The 21,133-nt window shown below is 37.9% G+C and overlaps 1 protein-coding gene across 10 annotated transcripts in view; it reads left to right on the top strand.

Moving 5' to 3' along the window:
• CSNK1G3 (casein kinase 1 gamma 3) overlaps positions 1–21,133 on the top strand; it is a 74,189-nt gene that overhangs the window by 27,902 nt on the left and 25,154 nt on the right. For all 10 annotated transcript variants that reach the window (XM_030470082.1, XM_030470081.1, XM_030470079.1 and 7 more), the window contains 2 exons: positions 9,496–9,644; positions 10,963–11,197. In XM_030470082.1, coding sequence (XP_030325942.1) covers positions 9,496–9,644; positions 10,963–11,197 — 384 coding nt within the window. The remainder of the gene's footprint in view (positions 1–9,495; positions 9,645–10,962; positions 11,198–21,133) is intronic.

Raw genomic sequence — 21,133 nt, 5'->3', positions numbered from 1 at the left:
GCTCCAAGCCCTGTACAACCTGGCCTTGAACACTGTGAGGGATGGGGCAGCCATAGCTTCTCTGGGCAACCTGTTCCAAGTATCTCTAGTTACTTAAAGCAGAAGAAAGCCCCTTGAGTCAGTGGATTAATGTATATGTTTTTCTAGTATTGTAAGAATTTTTGTTCTACTCTTTAAAGTGTGTCTATGAAATCTTAAGGCTTATTTAATAAGTCTTAAATATCACAGAATTTGTGTGCTTATGGGTATACCTAAAACTAAGCAGTCTTACACTATTCCCAGTGTGGTCTCCTTGAATAAGCACTATAAATGATCAAACTGCTAATCTACTAATCACATTTTTATTTAAAGTACTATGTTATTTGAACACCCTCAGTCCCAGTTTTATTTACTTCCAGTATTTACATACAGTATATGTTGCTGATTACTAATTTTAAGCCTCTTAATACTTTTGTAAAAAATATAAATGCAGTGTAAGATTTCTCATTTCACTCTCCTTGTGCCTTTACACTCAGAATTATTCTTCTAATGGTTGCCTCAATGATCTTTTTATCACCTTTTGCTTTTATATGTGAGCTATATCTAAAACTTCTCACATATTTTTGTGCCTTTCACAAAATTCTCTGTGGTCAGTTAGCAGGATATGAAGATTCTCAAACTAGGAAAGTGAGTATAAATATTCCCTAAAACAGTTATACCCTAGGAAAAAAAACCATACTTTTCTGGAAAGTGTTCCTTTGATTCCTAGAATAGTTTTTCGTAGTTCATGTAGTTAGTTACTTTTTCCGTTTTTTAATAGTATAGAAGTCTATTATATAAAATGGAGTACTAATGGTTGATTTTTCTATGCACACTCGTATTTTTTTTTTTTTCCTATCAAAGGCAACTTGGGATTTTTTAACAGTGATTTTAAAATTATGCTTAAACTTACAATAAAATATTATTTAAGCTAAAAAGTCATCTCTGAAAGCCAGGAAATACAAAATGAGTGTGTCTGTGCCACTTTCATTTTGTTGCCTTGAAAGTGAGTGTTAGAATCATAGAATCATAGAATCGTAAGGGTTGGAAAGGACCTTAAGATCATCTAGTTCCAACCCTCCTGCCATGGGCAGGGACACCTTGCCCTAAACCATGTGCTCCAAGGCTCTGTCCAACCTGGCCTTGATCACTGCCAGGGATGGAGCATCCACAACCTCCCTGGGCAACCCATTCCAGTGCTTCACCACCCTCACTATAAAGAACTTCTTCCTTATATCTAATCTAAAGTTCCCCTGTTGAAGTTTGAAGCCATTACCCCTTGTCCTACCACTACAGTTCCTAAGGAAGAGTCCTTCCCCAGCATCCTTATAGAACCTCTTCAGACACTGGAAGGCTGCTATGAGGTCTCCACGCAGCGTTCTCTTCTCCAGGCTGAACAGCCTCAACTCTCTCAGCCTGTGTTAGAATGAATTTTAATACTTTTTATATACTACCTTTACTTTTTTACTTAAAATTCAGGATCCCATGTTAATTGATTACAGACTGGATAGTGTTTCCGTAGTTAGGTAGCCTTCAAAATTTTGTTCTCTTCTCTTTAGGGAAACATACTTTGCAATACTTGTGATTCGTAGAGAACTTTTTGTTGGATGATTTGGCATGAATGCTCTTCAACCAGGAATCTTTAGAGATAACTCTTAGCAAGACATGGCATTGTTTATTCCTGTTCATGGATGGAAAATCAAGTTGCAGAATGACTAGTCAAAATGTCGAGTCGTATATGCTTGCTAATTGGAGGTCATCAGGGTATATAATGTCTGGTTTTTATAAGTAGTTGTAAATAGCATACTCTGGACTAGCATTGTGAAATAACCAGTAAGTGTAAAGCAGAGATCTTAACTGCTTAACTAATGAGACATGGCAACCCACAAGCTAGGGGCAGTACCCAACTGTGAAAACCAAGTGTAACTATCTAAAATAGCAAAGGACATAGTAGGGAAAGTCATAAATTCAGGAAGCAGCTAATACTTCCTATATAGAACAGGAGATACTAGGTGCAGATCTGCCCATATAGATAGTGTTGCTTTATGGGCAGTGGTTGTAGTTTTGTAAGAGAGTAAACTGAAGAAAGTGTGTCTGTGCAGGTGGCAGAAGAGTCCGTTGTAGGAGGTGTAAAACAGCTGTTGTTGCTGGAAGAAGTTTGAAGTATGTAATTGTGAGCAGATAGGTTTTTCTGATAAATAATTACTTGCTGTACTAGCAGTTCCAGTTGTCTGGAACCTTCTAGCTTCTAGGCTTATAAAATCTACATTTGTAGGCTTTCTTAATCATGATGAAGTAGTCTTTTCCTTTGCTGTTTTTGTTTATTCACACAAGATTTACTGTAATTTGACTGATAGCTTTATACTTAAGTGTGGACTTAATTATATTAAATAGCCTTTCCACTTGTTCTTCTCATGTATATATGCATACATGTGTATAAATAGCAAGTAACTATTAAAAAATGGTTTCAGAAGCAACTTGTGAAAAGGAAATAGTACTCCCTTTTATTTCATGATTTTCTAAGCACAGCCATTATTTCCTATAAGCAAAACTTCATTTTTCACAAAAAAGAACTAGTAGTTCCACAGTTCATGCTACAAACAGATTCATGCTTAGTGTGAAATAATCTGAAGCTTAAGGGATAAAATACCTGTAGCCCCTATGAAATACCAGTTTATTTGGGGGTGGCATGGGGAGCAGGCAAAAGCGTTAACATGCGAATGAATAGTTCTAGAAGAAAATAAGGTTACTTTCCCAAAATATCTTCCTGACAGCAAGTAAAGAAAATTTATTGAGCAGCAGATTATCTTACCTTCTAAACGTTTTTAACAGAACGTCTTAGTTCTTAGGCTGATCTTATGAGTGTCCTTGGCGGAACAAGTAGCATTTTGAAATTGTATGTTTTCTTGGTGTTCCCATATCTCTAGCCAGTATTTGTCTACTACGAGTTTACTGACTTATTCTTACAATGTCTGTTTTTCTTTATTTTCTAATGATATTGTGACTTAGATTTTCTTTTTTTTCCTTTTTTTTTTTTAATTAATTTCTGTCATAAGAGTCATGCTATTCTGCATCTTGAATGACATGAAGATGGAAGACGTGCTTGAGTGCAAAAAAAAAAATCAGGGGATCTTTTAATAGTTCTGCTCCCTGAAAGAAAAAGGGAAAAAGACATGAAATATGACAGATGTACAGTTTCTGTACACAGGACTTTTGAACTGATAGTATTAATTCTTTGTATTTAATAAAAAGTACTTTTTGACTTGTATGAAAAAGCATTAACATTTCAAAACTATTCCTTTGGAGAGAACCTGCTTATAAAGCAGGCTTATGATCTGTAATTTTACTCTCCATTATGCTTTTTACTGAACATGCCTGTAAATGTGCAGTAACATGTGGGTGTTAGGGAAAGAAAAAAAGTGAAGAATCTTAAACAGGAATCATTTTATGTACTTCTGAGGGTTTTTTGAAGCATTTTAAATTATCAGGGGAATGGATTTAAAACCTGTTAATAAGAGTTCTTAATTAGTTTAAAGATGTGACTTAGTTTAGTCACGTCATTATTTAGCTTTCGTTTAAGATATCAATAGAGATTTTTATGCACATTGCTCTCTTTTCTGCCATAATTTTGTTACTCAGTAACTGAGCATGCTCTCCTCATGAAGTTTGAGATCATTTGGTCAATGTGGAGAGATTTCTACTTAGCTGAATGAGCAACCTACAGATAGATTTTAAAATGTCTGTAATTCTAATAAAATTTCAGTTGAAAGTGTATTTTCTTAATATCCAAGTATGAATTACAAGAAAAAGTGATACATTGTCATAAGTGCAGTACTTCAAATTAAACTGTATCTAAATTCTTACTAGAAATTGCACTAAGGCTTCTGAAATTAATAGAAACCAGTTTTTCAGAAACCAGAAACCAAAAAAAAATATTTTTTATTGATTTTTTTTTTTTTTTTTTTTTTTTTAATTCATCTTTTACGCTATCAGTCTTTCTCCCCATTGTAAGAAGATGAGATGTGGATGTATGTGATGTGAAGTGCCCATAATTTAACTGCACCTATGTTCTGTGTGCTTTCCTACTAGGTACTAGGGAGGGACTGGGCGGATGAGGAATCGGTAACTGCTGACTCAATTTGAGTATTGAATAGTAAAGCTCAGTGATTTTTTTAATGTGGGGATTTTCTTCAAATTTAAAATCCTTACTAGTGAAAATTTCTGAAATACATTATTTCTTTGACAGGCAGGTATTTACAGTATGGTTCAGTTGCCTTTTACAATGCGGTGTCTGTGTAGACATTACAGAAGTTATGTATTGTTCTGTGTTGAAGACTAAGAACTATTTAACTTTTATAGTCTGATTTTTCTAACATCTCTCAATAACTCTGTAGGTCATTAATCATAATGGCTGGAAGTCTTTACAAGTGAATGAGGACTCTTGTACTTGCCCATCTGAGAAGCGGAACAAAAGAATGGCAGGCAGCTCTTGCTGCTTAACCTGCCTTAGTACAGCTGTTGTCTAAAATGCTGCTGTTTTACTAAGAACAGACCATTACTATAGTATTTCTCTATAGCAACAAGGTGTATGTATTCTTAGATTTTAGCTTTTCATTTGAGGTCATTTTTGGAAAGAGACAAAGATCTGTTCAGAGGTGGATTGTCTGACTTCTGAAACTGCTGCATTAACGTTTCAAAGATGTTCAGTATTGTTAATGTTATCTAATTTTTCTTTTATACTTCGGTTCTTTTAGCTGAAGTCTAGTTAACACTTCTAGTCTTAAAACTGACAGTCAAACACTTTTCTTACAGGGTAACTATTAGCCAGTGCATGTATAAGATATATATTTGTGCACTATGGAGAAAAGTGTTGATTTTAAAAGGTTTTGGCCAGTGTGAAATGAATACCAAGTATTACATTCTGTACATGAGAATCTCCTTCATGGTTTGGTACTATCAGTCACATGGTAAATGTACTCTGCATTGCTATCTAAAACAAGTTGTTCTGTTTTGTGGTCATGAGGGCCTGCCTTAGACACAACAGAATTATACTAGTTGGACAGTGGTAATTAAGTAGTTACTGTTGGGTTAGAAGATACAAAAATTGTTAACAGGTAGTTGGGTATGTATCAGTAGTAAAGGCTGTTGGTGTAAGAACAAGTCTGTATGTAATCTTTAGAAGCTGCAGCCATGGAAATACTTAACATTTGTGCATGGTGGTCAACTGCTATTGCAGAAGAGTGGAGTCAGGTCACTGTTTTGGTAATCAAGCATTTTGACCATGTTAAGATTCTCCAGATTGGTGGTTTTGGTTGGGAATCTGGTCAAGTCAGTTTGAAATACTTTGAATTTCTGATTTGTTATACGATGTATTATACAGAATTTTGTGTTGACTGTGTATAATAGTAGCATGGTTCATGTTTTTTTCCTTGTTTTCTATGTTGAAAAAGCATATATTTAAGATAGTGATATGTGATTTTGTTTATTTATTTAATTTTTAAATCTTTCTCTGTGAACCACTAAAAATACTACTTTTGTGTGGGAGAAGCCAGTAGGATTTCAGATTGCTATTGAGATCATCTCTGGCTCATCCCCTGCCTTCCACTTCAGCCTGTGGAAGAAAATGCAGCACAGCATGGTTTCATCGCAGTGTATCAGCATGTGTGCTCTGCTGTAACTCTTCCCAAGATAAAATTATCATCACTTTATTATGATCTTTTAATTCTCTTCTCAATTAGTAGATTGTAATTTACTTACTGTGTTGATATTTATCATTTTATGAGGAAGCACTTTAATAACAATTCTGCTTGATTGTAGTGCTAGAAGTAAGTTTTAGCTAGATTAATGTGTTGACTGATCATTTTTGTTCATGGATCTTATAGAAACGATGTAAAATAACATGGTATTTTACATTTTTTGATATATTTTGGGACTGGCATCTTGTACTTGCTGCTGTTGTAGGATTAAAATTAGGGAAGTTACCAGTGTTTGAAGTGAGTTTGAAAAGAAGATAGTGATATATGTGCAAACATATTAATTAATTGAATGTTCCCAGTACATAATTAAATATAGTAATAATTTACTAGAGTTTCAGATTTTAGAATATAATTTATTTTCTAAATCAATTGCATTATGTGTCTAACAGTCAGTAACAATGAAAGTTGAAGACAGAATGCTGTTAACTGCAGAGTTAGCAAGTAACTCAGTTCAGGGTAATCTTAGTTTTCCATACGTAAATAATGTTTTATGAGTTCCTATGCGTGTGTCTGAGTTCTCTCACTTCATAACCTGTCAATATATCTTGCTAACAGTCAATCAGTATAAATGCAGAGTGAATTTTTTTTTTTTTAAGTAATTTCACAGGAATGTTGTTTTGAGCTATACTCTTATATAGGTAACTGAGAATTTGCTCTTAAACTGAAAACTGCTTTTTTTTTTTTCTTAATAATGCTGTACTACTTTTTTTTTTTTTTTTTTGTTCTACTTTAACTAGGGTTATTATGTAGGAGAATAAGCAAAAAGCAGTTAGCTGAAGTGTTTTTTAATCTCTACTAAATAGCAAATACAGGGCATGTGAACTTAGAAAACAGTGCATTAAATTTAGAAATTTATTATTAAAAGCACTTAAACTGAATCAAATTATGAATCTTCTTGACTGAAGAGGTATCTGTTCACATGCATTGTTACTCTGTGTATTGATGACTGCTGTGGTTTTGTGATGAGTTGTTTGGGGAAAAAGCTGTCAGCTGCTGATACACTTTTAACAGGAAAGTTAAGCTGCTCAATTATTAATATGAAAGTGATAATATGTATTTCTGAGTTGATGATGTTTTGGGTTTTTTGAGTGTAGTCCAACAAAAGCTAGAGGAAATACTGCTGGCAGTCTTTTTTTTTTTTTTTTTTTTTTTTTTTTTTTATGCCAGTGCTTTCTAGCATTTGGCTTAAGGAAATATAAAGGATTTTCTCAATTTATATTTAAAGTATTCTTTTTTCCCCTACAGTAAGTACAAGGGATCTGGTAAGAATGGTAGCTGCTTAAATTCAGATGTAGCTTATATAGGTGCATGTTAACATTTCTGAGAAACAATAATCATTGGCCATAATAAGTCTGGCAGAATACAAAAATTTGTATTAATTTTTGAATGTGACATCACACACAGATTTCAGAGCTTAATCAGTGGTTTTTGTATGAAATGTAATAGATAGCTGTAATTTTGAAGGAGGCTTGTTTGTATGGTTCACAGACCACTGAATGTTGGATGGACATTTGATTTAATAAAACTTACAATAAAAATGCATGCTTAATTCTGTTTTAGTAATTTAAATAACTGGTTGTATTAGATGTATTGTACTAGAAAAATCTTACTGTTACATTGCTGTTTTCTGTTTTTTGCAAACATATTCCTGAATTTGTAAATAAGAAATATAGTCTAAGTATTGTGTACATGCCTCCAGCAGGGCATTTTAGCAGTGCTGAAGTCATACTTCTTACATAGTGTCTTCTTCCATGTTTAGAGTTTTACAGTGCATGAATCATCATGGTTTCAGTAGCCATAAAGCGCTAAATTTCTGGAGATTGTATGGCCTTCTGTGTATGCTGCTTTGGTTTTGTGTAAGCTTGATTTTGTGTATACTGGTTCAGTTCAAGTCAAAAACCACATATAGCACTATGCTGGATTTTGTAATCTTTAAACGTGCAAATATAGGAACAGAGATTCTCGGAATATGTCTCAGGCCATTACACTTCCCTCCAAATTCCCAGTGCTTTTATTTCTCTTTATATACTTAGGTGGTTTGTGGTGGGGTTTATTTGTTTGTTTTTTGTTTTTTTTTAATTTTTTTCACTGAAGTTTCTGTACATCTGTTGGATAACTTAATTTGCTGCTGCAGATATGTCCGCATTTCCATGTGTAATTCTGCCATGCCAGAAAGTGAGGGCAGAAAACTTGAATTCTAGAGTTGTGATATCCCCTTATGTGTACAAATATCTTTTCTGATCCATTATCATTATGGATAATTGTATTATAATTAGGGATGTATTTTTAAAATTAAGAACACTATCTTGTACCGTGTTCTGATACGCAATGTAGTCTGTGCTCTTTTGTTAGTAGTAATAGGCTACTCTTGTGCAGTCTTTCTGAAATGGGTATGATTATGTGTGTTAAGTATGTTAGTATAGATATGGGTATAATTATACATTTTTTAAAAATGAATGGAAGCTCTACTCTGCAGATAATTGAACAGTTAAGCAGGATTTTTAGGGGTTATGTTTTCGTTATTCTCACTTCTAGGAAAAGAGAGTAGTGAAAATGCTTCAAAAACCCTGCATTAATTTGCTTTTAGTTTGCTAAAACAGTAGGGTTTTTTTTTTTTTGCAGTGGTTTTTTTTGTTTGTTTTTCTGTTTTTTTGTTTAAACCAAAGCCATTGTACACACAATTATAAATCTGTGCCCTGAGTGTAAGTAGTACTGTAGTAAGGTATGAAAAACCTGAGACTTCATGTACTTCAAAAACCGCCTGGAGTTAGGGATGGTTTTATTTTTAAACTTACATCTGATCTACAGAGAAGGAAAGCGAAATCCAGTGTTTCATTAGGGGGTAATCTCAAAATAGATTTTGTAGTTCTGTGTAGTACAGTATTGTAACAATGAACACCATAAAAAAGCTCACATTAAAGGAAAAATACATTTCAGAGTACTGAATATTTAGAGTAAATGAGACCCAGGCATGCATACTGAAGAGTAAAAAAAAAAAAAAATCTGAAGTAACTAGCTTTAAGTGAAGAAAATTTATTCTGCTGGATGAGGAAGAGGTCCTGTGCATATGAGGAAGTGCAAGGTCAATAGAGGCAATGAAATCAAGTTATTTTGAATTACATAATCACACAATCCATATGTACAAAAAGGCAAAAGTGAAATTGGATCGTAAGGCTATGAATATTGATACTTTTGAACTTTGGGATTGCCTGGCTTCTTAAGCTAGGTGTTTATATAAAGCTATAAAGTCCAGACTTAATGGCTCCTTAAACTTGAGGATTCAGTAATTTTTTTTTTATTTTTAAATTATTTCTATAGATGTGGCAGTTTTATTCCTGAATGTACATTTGTCGTAGCCTTAATTCAAAAAATTTGAATGCCTATTTTTTTTTAGGAAGGAGCTTATTTAAGCCTCTCTTCATACCTTTTTAAAATCCTGTTTCAATTTACAATTACAAAACCTAACAACCTCTGATTTTTATTTTGTAAGTCTTTCACAAGTCAAACATGTAATACGCATAAAATATTTAATGAAACTGGTACAACTTTCATTACTTGTGTTTTATCTTTTATCTATAGTTTTTATGAGGTTTTATTGTTGCTTGTGTGTGAAAAATGTATTTTTAACTTCAGATCAGCTTGAAATTGGGTAGGAATTTTATTGGTATGTTCATTGATCTTATTTGACCCCTTATAATTACTTTCTATCTTCATTTTACAGATGGAATACCTCAGGTTTACTATTTTGGCCCATGTGGCAAATATAATGCTATGGTGCTAGAACTACTTGGACCTAGTCTGGAAGATTTATTTGACTTGTGTGGTAGGACATTTTCTCTTAAAACCGTTCTTATGATAGCCATACAGTTGGTAAGTAGAATAGATCTTAATTTGAGTGTTCGTTAGAATAACTAAGTCAGTCTTCAATGGATTAAATGCTTATTTCATTTAAGAGACTTGCACTGCCCACGTTTAAAATTGGTGTTAGTGGCTTCTAAAGAGCGTGTGATACAGTTTTAGTAGGAAGACTGTCTTATGTCACTTTCAGTTACTTTGTTCTAGTTTTTCAAGAACACCAGTGCATGAATGTAGTTTCATTGTGTCTTCTGAGTTCTCATAATAACAATCTGAAATAATGAATTTTAGCTTAGCATACCCAATTAGGAAAAAAAAAAATCCCAAATCTTCCTGAAATAAAAATAATTTTAATTCACAGAAGCAGTTGGATGATGGGACTCCTAAATAGCGTAAATATTTTTCCTGGTCATTCTCAGAAAAAAACCAAGCAAACAAAAAACCAAGTGCCTAAACCCATCCAGAAATACTAAAATAGCATAGAATTATTCAACAAAGAATTTTTTATTTTTTTTTTAAGGTTTTCTGATTTGGTTTCCATCTGAGGATAGGTGGAAGTGGAAAGAGAGAAAAAAGGGAAATAAGGCTTGCATTGTTTACTTTGATACAATATGTTTTAAGTAAGTTCTTATGAAAAGTTAATGATACTGAACGTCCACTTCCCTAAATAGGTAGTGATATTTTTACCCATGCAGGGTAAAAATAGCTGTTTAAAACATGAATGTAATGGTATAACGGGCCTGCAAGTATAGACCTGTAGACACATTCAGCTTATTTACAGCCAGAATGGTGAAGTTAATTTTTTAAAATGCTCAAATTATCACAGATCATCTTTATTCAATTCTTGCTGTTCCTTCCTGAATATATAAATTTTGATAGAAAGCGATCCAGCTAGAATTGAGGTTATATGCATAGTGGTGACCTTTCAGTGCTTCTCTTGTTTATACCTTTAATATGTAAGAAATCCAAATGGAACTTTGCTGCTCACTACTTTATGGCATAGCTTTTGGTTTCAGTTTTAATGTGCGCAAAACATGCTTGGTGCCAGCTCTTCTAAAAGAAGATAGCTTCTGTTATATACTGATCGTTTCTAATGTCCAGTGTGAAAGTTTCCAGTATGCCATGTGCTGTATCTTCTTAAAGAATGTGCACAATTTTCATTGACTTTAAGCGGGAGACACCTTGTTAAGAGCAATAGCTCTTAGGTTTTCAGGTGATGTGAAGGGTGATTTCCTCTAAATATAACGTCTGTGTAAGTTATTTAGCTTCTACCACAATTTAATGTGGCAGCCAGAAGCTTAAACTAAACTGTCGTTTCTTTCTTTTATTAAAGATTTCTCGTATGGAATATGTCCATTCAAAGAACTTGATATACAGAGATGTAAAACCTGAGAACTTCTTAATAGGACGACCTGGAGACAAAACACAGCAAATCATTCATATTATAGATTTTGGTTTGGCAAAGGAGTATATAGATCCAGAAACAAAGAAGCACATACCATATCGAGAACACAAGAGCCTTACAGGAACAGCTAGATACATGAGTATAAATACGCATTTAGGAAAAGGTATGTGTGCTTTTTAAGTGCAGAAAGAATTCAACAGCTGTCATTTGTCAGAAATCATCTTGTTTTCAAGTTGTAATTTTTCTCAGTCTCTTGTCATAATAACTGCAAGTTTTGTGTAGTGTGCAAAATTACAGTTTGTCCTTGCAGAAATACTGTTTATGGAAATACAGTGTTCTGAGTCTCTAATCATCATGGTCATGTCTCAGCAAGCAATAATTATTTTTGTCAGATATCCATAAAAGAAAGATGACGTGTATCTTTCTGTATCATAACGTCTTCACATTAGAACCATACCAAGGCAGATTGGGTGGGCGGCAGGTAGATGTGCTTATTAAAGATACCAAAGTGAAGAGATTGCAAGAACATAAGTTTTCAGTTCTACCTTGCCTGTTTTTTGATCCATTTGAAATGCACCATGTAGTGGAATAAAAGTAGTTTATATTTTATGCTGATTTCTTGGTTTTCTTGGTGGTTGTAATGTTTATACTGTTAATGAGGCTTTGTCAGAGTAGTTAAAAGTTTTGCTAGTGTTGTAAATATGATGCACTAAAGAAATGACAGGATATATAGAGAGAAATAAGTTATTGAATAATAATGTGTGAGCACTCAAAGCAGTCTTTGTTTAGCTTTGTTTATTCCAGCTATATATAGTTTTCTAGTGATAACAGGTTTGACACCTTTGAATTTGTGTAAGCAAATTGCTTATCACTGCATGGTAATCACTAATTAGGTTGCTCTCAAAGGTATTTTGTATTAATATGGCAAATGAGAAACCATTCACGTTTTCTAGATAGTAATAAGGTGCTTTATCAATAAAGTCAGATTGTGGCAGTTTGTGGTTAGCAGCTGTAGCTGATGAATTGATGTTAACATTCTGTGAAGAAACATAGAATTGTTTGGGTTGGAAAATACCAACTGCTAACTGCCCACCTGTTACCCTAGCACTGCCAAGTCCACCATTAAACCATGTTCTTCAGTGCCACATCCACACATCTTTCAAATATCTCCAGGGATGGTGACTCCACCGCTTCCCTGGGCAGTCTGTGCCAATGCTTGCCAACCCTTTTGGTGAAGAATTTTTTCCTAATATTCATTCTAAACCTCCAGTGGCCCAACTTGAAACCATTTTGTCTTGTCCTATCACTTGTTACTTGAGGAAGAGACCAACACCCACCTCACTCCATCTCCTTTCAGGTAGCTATAGAGAGCGGTAAGGTGTCCTCTGAGTCTTCTTTTAGCCAGAATAAGCAATGCTGGGTTGTTTATTTATTTTTTTTTTTGGTGTCTTGTTTTTTTTTTGGGTTTTTTTTTTTTTTTTTTGTGTTCAGTTTTGTAGAGTTACTTCTTTGGAAACTATAGAACTAATTAAAGTAACAGGTATTTGAGAGAGCTTCTGCTAAGTGTAGGAAGCACTGGTGTATATTTTACACATAAGGAATACTAAAATTTCAACAATATTTTTGTCAAAGAAATGCATTCAATATGTAAAGTTTAACCAGGTCTTGTGAAAAGCAGCTGAGAGCTTCCTGGAATGCAGCTTGCTTGGCTAAGCTTAGTAAGTGGATTTATATGCCATGGAGCAGCTGAGAAACAATTACGCAGTTTGCTCTTCTCCTGCAATTTCAGGATGTAAGGGGGAGGCCAAACTCAGTATCAGACCATCTGATACTCATTTTCCGCAATCCGTGACCAGTAGCCTCCAAAAGTTGATTGTGTTAGATACTGGCTACTTCAGAGCTGACAGCTATTTTTGCTTTCAGCAGTATACCCAGAAGAAAGACTCGGGGTGTTGGCTGATGAGAAACTCAACATGAGCTGGCTTCAGTGTGCGCTCGCAGCCCAGAAACCACCCGTGTGCTGGGCTGCATCAAAAGGAGTATGGGCAGCAGGTCAAGGGAAGTGATCCTGCCCCTCTACGCCACTCTCGTGAGATCCTGCATTCAGCTGTGGGGTGGCCAACAGAAGAGGGATGTGGACCTGTTAGAGGGAGTCCAGAGTAGGGCCACGAAGATGACCAGAGGGCTGGAGCACCTCTCCTGTGAAGACAGGCTGAGAGAGCTGGGCTTGTTCAGCCTGAAGAAGAGAAGGCTCTGGGGATACCTTACTGTGGCCTTTCAGTAGCTGAAGGGTATCTGCATGAAAGCTGCAGAGGGACTTTTTACAAGAGCATGTAGTGATAGGACATGGGGAAATGGCTTTAAGATGACAGAGGCGAAATTTAGATTAGAACTTAGAAGTTCTTTACTGTGAGGGTGGTGAAGCACTAGCACAGGTTGCCCTGAGAAGCTGTGGCTGCCCCATCCCTGCAAGTGTTCAAGTCCAGGCTGGATGGGGCTTTGAGAAACCCTGCCCATAGCAGAGGGGTTGGAACTAGATGATCTTTTAAGGTCCATTCTAACCCAAATCATTCTATGATTCTATGAAGTGTGGAGAAATTTTGTCCCTGAGAGAAATTACCTTATAGAAGCAAGGAGACCAGTCACATGCTAAGGGCTGCAGAATATTTGTATTTCCTTCAAACAGTGATCTGAATAAAGCCACATTATTTTTCACATAGACAACATGATTTCAGATACAGTTTTCCAGCTTGGCACAAAACAACCAGAAATCCTTGATTAGAAGTCCATTTCTGGAACAAAAGATTACTGAATCTATTGTCTACACAAAGTTCAGTAACTCTATCACCTTCTATATACTCCTCAGAAGAGCAGACCTTGGCAATTTTGTTCAAGTTTTGATGGCGTTCTCTACATCCTACTGCAGAAATTAAAAAAATACTACGTTTTTAGAGGGAAGTCACAAACATACAGAAAAAACAAACTCCACGTAAAGGAGAGGCTATGAAAGTTTTAAGAGCTCCCATTCGTAGTGTTCAGTCTTTGTTAGACCTCAGAGATCTTGATGATGAGTTATTTGTCACCCAAGAAATGCCCGCAGAATAATCAGGTCAAGAACCACTGATCTGAGTATGAACTGAAGTGGAGTTATTACATGAGGTCATGCTCCTCTACATGGTTTACCAACACCGCTGTAAAGATTTCAAAAAGCACGGCACTGGCCCCAGCACTGACCCTTGAGGAGCGTCACTGGTCTCTACTTGAACAGTGAGCTGTTGACTGCAACTCCTTGAGTCCAGCCAACTCCTTATCTACCGAGTGGTCCATCCATCAAATCCATGCCTCTCCAGTTTAGAGACAAGGATGTCATGTGGGACAGTGTCGAATGTTTTGCACAAGTCCAGGTAGATGACATCAGTCACTCTTCCCTTATCCACCAACACTGTAGCTCCATCATAGAAGGCCACCACATTTGTCAGGCATGATTTGCCCTTAGTGAAGCCATGTTGGCTGTCACCAGTCACACCCTTACTGTCCAAGTGCCTTGGCGTGATTTCCAAGAGGGTCTGCTCCATGACCTTTCCAGGCACTGAGGTGAGACTGATTGGCCTGTTGTACCCTGTGTCTTTCTTTTTTTCCTTTTTAAAAAAGGGTGTTAAATTTCCCCTTTTCCAGTCAGCAGAAACTTCACCACACTGCCACAGTTTCTCAAATATGATGGGTAATGGCTTGGGAACTACATCTGCCAATTCCCTCGGGACCTGTGGATGCATCTTGTCTTCTGGTCCATAGACTTGTGCACCTTCAGGTTCCTCACATGATTTTGAACCTGATCTTCTCCTACAGCAGGTAGTTCTTCATTCACCTAGTCCCTGCTTTTGCCTTCTGTGACTTGGACAGTGTGGCTGGAGCTCTTCTTTTGGAGACCAAAGAGAAAAAGTCATTGAGTATCTTGGCATTCTCCATGTCCTGGGTGACCATGTCACCCATTTCCTTCTGGAAAGGGCCTACATTTTCTCTAGCCTTCGTTTTATCACCAACATACTTACAGAAGCTTTTCTTGTTGCCCTTGATGTCCCTGGCCAGATTTAATTCTGTCAGGGCTTTAACTTTCCTGGCTGCTCTGACTATTTCTCTGCATTCTTCCCACCCTACCTGTCCTTGTTTCTACCCTCTGTAGGCCTCCTTTTTTTATGCTGAAGTTTGTCCAGGAGCTCCTTGTTCATCCACACAGGCCTCTTGACATTCCTGCCTGACTTCCCTTTGTCAGCATGCATCGCTCTTGAGTTTGGAGAAGGTGATCTTTGAATATTGACAAGCTTTCTTGGGCCCCTTTGCTTTCCAGGGGTGTATCCCCTGGTACTGTACCAAGCAGATCCCTCAAGAGACCAAAGTCAGTTCTCCTGAACTCCAGGGTAGCAAGGTTGCTACACAGTGCCTCTCCTCACAATTGGATTCTCACTTGAAGGAGGACGTTATCATCGAGGCCTTCCAGGAACCTCTTGAATCACTTGTGCCCTATTGTGTTGTCCCTCCAACAGATACAGGAGTGGTTGAATTTCCCTATGAGGCCAAAGCTTGTGAATGTGAGGCTGCTCCTGTCTGCCTATAGAGGGCCTCATCTGCTCAGTCGTCCTGGTCGGGTCACCTGTAGCAGACCCCACTGCAATGTCCCCTCCCTTTAATCCTGACCCATAAACTCTCAGCTGGCTCCTCGTCCATCCCCAGGCAGAGCTCTGCGCACTCCAGCTGGTTACTGACATAGAGGGTGACATCCCCTCGTCGTCTCCCCAGCCTGTCCTTCATAAAGAGCCTGTGGCCTTCCATTCCAACACTCCGGTCACAGGAGCCATCTCACCACATGTCTGGGATGCCAGTAAGATGGTAGCCCTGCAGGCCTGCGCACATCTCATTTTCAGGAAGGAAGAGAGGGAACCCAGAGAATGTAGATTCTGACTGGAAGTGTAAGGAAGACAAAAATGTGCATCTGTAAAAGTCCTACAATTTTCTCTATTTACTGGAAATAAATGCAGATAGTTTGGTGATAGTTTGGGGATTTCTCTAAATTCAGAAAAACCACTGAATTATTGTCTAAGTTATTTGGCTACAGAAAGTATAGTCACATGAATTTGCTTTAATATGGCTGTCTCTAATTGTCTCTTTGGAACAACACTGTCCTTGGTTGTATTGGTCTTTTCTTTGTAGTGCTTAATTAAGAGGCAAAGGTTAGTTATTTTACAGTGGATCCCTGAGACTCTTTTGGGAATGAAACAACTCAGATGTTCTAATGCTTATTGAAAGGCCAGATGAAGTCCGTTACTTTAAACAGTACTTTTGGTACAAAACCAAAAGAACCCCAGCCTTAGCTTTATAGTAGATTTACTCTGTTGTTAGAGCAGTCATGATCCAGATTTAACATCAGTATTCTAGGGTCTGGACTTCTTTGTAATCTAAACGAGCAAAAAATAGTTCTACATTGGCTCAATTTTAATGCATTGTATTATTATAAAAAAATGTTTGGACCTAAAATTGTGTTAGCCTAAATCGCAGAGTTTTTGTCAGAAACTCGGAGAAAAACCGTGTTTTTGCAGGTACAGACTGTGCTTTCTGGTGGTAGGCCTTCAGGAGTCCTAGGAACTTTTAGCTGTCACTGAGCCAGGGGTGCAGAATGAAGTCCTTTTCCAGATCTAAGACCCCCATGGGAAGTCCCCTAGTCTCCTTGTACCCACAGAGTTATCACTGGACCTGAGGGGCAGGAATTTAGCTGCCGTAGACATTTCTCTGTGTAAGCTAACCTTGTAAATCCATAATTACATGAAACAGTGCTTCTAATACAAACCGAGCTAAATAAATCTTTTCTTCCTTAATTAAGGATACAAATGATTTTTTTCCCCCTATTGTTCTTAACAGCATGACATATGATGTGCCCTTATGATAAAATGGGTGTAGAACTTCATTTTTATGTTTGAATCAATGACTTCAGGATTCCTGATTTTATTTGGGGAGGAGTGCTATTCTTTCCCTCAAATGATAATATTGTATGAAATCATACTATTTTTAGTAAGGCTACAAACTCTGGATGATAACTTTCAAATTTATTTTTGCTAAATTTTATAGACTGACAGTTCAGGACAAGTAGACTTGTTGTCTACTTTGTGATTACAGTAATGAGTCTGTGTATCAAGCTGTGTAATCATCCAGGTAACTAATAATGTGTTTTCTGATCCAGATAGTAGGTTTCTACTGTTTCAGCATTCCTATAGCAAGTATTAAAACTTTATTTGGAGGGGAATGCAGTGTTTATAATGAATAACCAAATATCTGTTGGCCTGTGTTATGGTTACTTTATTGTGTATGCTTAAAAAAGGATAATTTCTGGAAATAGCCTGCTAAATGACATTCTAGTTTTTTACTAAAATCAACCCATTGAGATGATTAATTTTTGTATAGCTTTTCAACTAAATATAAAGGTGTTAGTTTCTTACTCATTTAGATAGGTTCAGGTGACCTCCTTGAAAGAAAAAAGACTGTGTGTCTGAAGTTTTATTGTGTGTTTGTCATCTTGCGATTGTATTACCTTTTATAGAATCATAGAATAATTGGGATTGGAAAGGATCTTAAGGTCATCTAGTTCCAACCCCCCTGCCATGGGCAGGGACACCACACACTAAACCATGTCACCCAAGGCTCTGTCCAACCTGTCCTTGAACACTGCCAGGGATGGAGCATTCACAACTTTCTTGGGCAACCTGTTCCAGTGCCTCACCACCCTCACTGGAAAGAACTTCTTCCTTGTATCTATCCTGAACTTCCCCTGTTGAAGTTTGAAGCCATTACCCCTTGTCCTACCACTACAGTCCCTAATGAAGAGTCCCTCTCCAGCATCCTTGTAGGCTCCCTTCAGATATTGGAAGGCTGCTATGAGGTCTCCATGCAGCTTCTCTTCTCCAGGCTGAACAGCCACAACTTTCTCATCCTGTCTTCATACGGGAAGTGCTCCAGCCCCCTGATCACCCTCGTGGCCTCCTCTGGACTTGCTCCAACGGCTCCATGTCCTTCTTAAATTGTGGACACCAGAACTGCACATAGTACTGCAAGTGGGGTCTCATGAGAGCAGAGTAAAGGGGCAGGATCACCTCTTCGACCTGCTGGTCACGCTCCTTTTGATGCAGCCCAGGACATGGTTGGCTTTCTGGGCTGCGAGCGCACACTGAAGCCGGCTCATGTTCAGTTTCTCATCGACCAACACCCCCAAGTCCTTCTCTGCAGGGCTGCTCTGAATCTCTCCTCTGCCCAACCTGTAGCAGTGCCTGGGATTGCCCCGACCCGGGTGCAGGACCTTGCACTTGGCTTGGTTGAACTTCATGAGGCTGGCATTGGACACCTCTCAAGCGTTGTCAAGGTCCCTCTGGATCTCATCCCTTCCACCCAGCGTATCAACTGAACCACACAGCTTGGTGTCATCAGCAAACTTGCTGAGGGTGCATGAATCCCACTGACCATGTCACCAACAAAGATGTTGAACAGGACCGGTCCCAACACCGATCCCTGAGGGACACCACTTGTTACCGGTCTTCAATTAGACATTGAGCCGTTGACCACAACTATTTGCATGTGGACATTCAGCCAATTCTTTAACCACTGAGTGGTCCATCCATCAAATTGATGTCTCTCCAGTTTAGAAACAAGGATGTCATGTGGGACAGTGTCAACCACTCTGCACAAGTCCAGGTAGATGATGTTAACTGCTCTGCCCCTATCCATCAGTTCTGTAGCCCTATCATAGGCGGCCACCAAATTTGTCAGACAAGATTTGCCCTTAGTCAGGCCATGTTGGCTGTCACCAACCACCTCGTTGTTTTTCATGTGCCTCAGCATGCTTTGCAGGAGAATCTGCTCCAAGATTTTGCCAGGTACAGAGGTGAGGCCCACTGGTCTGTAGCTCCCTGGGTCTTCCATTTTCCCCTTCCTAAAAATGGGGTTATTTTTCCCTTTATCCAGTCATTGGGAACTTCACCCAACTGCCATGACTTTTCAAATATGATGGACAGTGACTTAGCAATTTTATTTGCCAGCTCCTTCGGGACCCATTTCATCGGGTCCCATGGACTTGTGCACATTCAGGTTGCAAAGATGATCTTGAACCTGATCCTTTCTTACAGTGGGCCTAAGGCCTTCATTCTCCATGTCCCTGCACCTGCGTTCTAAGACTTGAGCAGCATAGCTAGAGCACTTGGCCAGTGAAGACTGAGGCAAAGAAGTCATTGAGAAGCTCAGCCTTCTCCAAATCCAGGGTAGCCAGTTCTCTCCTTAGCTTCCGGAGAGGGCCCACATTATCCCTAGTCTGTCTTTTGTTTGCAACATACCTATAGAAGCCCTTCCTGTTATGATTATTCCTTGGCAGACTCAGTTCTAACTGGGCCTTAGCTTTCCTGACCTGGTCCCTATCTTCCCAAACAGTGTCCCTGTATTCTTCCCAGGCTACCTGTCCTCGTTTCCACCTTTTATCAGCTTCTCTTTTCTCTCTAAGTTTCCTCACAGTTTGTTATCTACTCATGGAGGCCTTCTGGCCCTCCTGCCCCATTTCCTTCTTGTCGGGATGCAGCACTCCTGAGCTTGGAGCAGGTCATCCTTGAATATCAACCAGCAGTCTAGGGCCTCCCAGCCCGCTAGGGCTTTATCCCGTGGAACCGTACTAAGCAGTTTTAAGTCTGCTCTCTTGAAGTCCAGGGCAGTGAGCTTGCTGCGTCACATTTCCAACCAGTCCCTCCCTGTTGGGGAGCACGAGGTCAAGCACGGCACCTCTCCTTGTCGGTTCCTCTATTACTTGCAAGAGGAAGTTGTCTTCCACACAATCAAGGAACCTCCTGGATTGCTTGTGCAAAAGATCCTCTCGGTCTCATTAAATTGTGATGCACTAGATTCCGCGTATATCAGCAGCCCTTTCTCCAGCTGGTGCTTGAAATCCTTTTGTGTTTCACCAGGTCCACTGATAGGGGTTTTTTTTTCAATTTTCAGAGGCTCTTCTTCCAACAATAGCAATATAATCTTTGCGTTTATTGTTTCTCAGGTTTATCTTGAAGAAATCCATAATTCCATCCATAGGAAAGGGTATTTGATTCCTATTTATTAATTACTCCAAATTTATCAGTGAAGAACTCAGATGGAGTCTAAAGAACAAATTAAATTAAATCCCCAAAATTAAAAAAACCAACAAAATTCTTTCACATGGAGGATTCTTGAGGGCATTGAGAATTCAGTAATGTATCCTACAAGTGGTTACCACAGAACTATCCTACAGAAGTATCTTCAATGGTCCAAAGCTTATTAAAAAAAAAAAAAATCTCCTTAGTTAGAGGTCATTTCAGGGTAAAGATTGAGAGTTTCTTGTTTTGTAGAAAGGACTCCCAGTGAAGGAGCAATTGCCTCAATAAAGGGTGATTGTTTGGTTTTATTTTTGAAGAAGAGGTTAATATTTTTCTCAGCATGACCTGTAGAAGTTAATGCAAAGGAGACGAATTACTACCCCTTAGGAAAGACCAAATAGTACTTTCCAATACATTTTTGTGTTGTGTCCAATACCTTAGTGTTGCCCATAGATGGGCCATATGTTACACACTAGTTACATTTTTGTATGCTTGATTTTTTTTTTTTTTACATAAAACACACTGTATTGCACAAAACAGTTGTCATGAGCAGTGCTCATAAAATACTCGGTGACTTCCTGTACAACCTCTATCATAAAGAGCACAGGATTTGTGCAGTCTACTAGAGTCAATGTTTCCTTCACTCCAGTGCCTAACAGGCACAGAACTCTACTGCTTATTCCTGCATTCTTCTTAATCTATATGGTTGCATCAGGCTAGCATATGGACTACCACTGCTTTACTACAGATGAAAAATTGTAATCATGCCAGAAGTTGTCTTATATAACTTAGCTTCTAACTCAAGCTGGAGTGAGAGCAGGCTGTATGTACATGCCTTTCTCTGTGTTGCTTTCTGATCAAATAATAAGACTTCTAAGCCTTCTTCAGGCCACCTTTAGCTTACTCAGAAATTCCGTAAGTGTCCCTGAGAAACAGACCATCTTTTTCATGAT

This window comes from Strigops habroptila, chromosome Z (assembly GCF_004027225.2).
Source record: "Strigops habroptila isolate Jane chromosome Z, bStrHab1.2.pri, whole genome shotgun sequence".
NCBI lineage: Eukaryota > Metazoa > Chordata > Aves > Psittaciformes > Psittacidae > Strigops > Strigops habroptila.
This window is presented reverse-complemented; position numbering and strand designations above follow the sequence as displayed.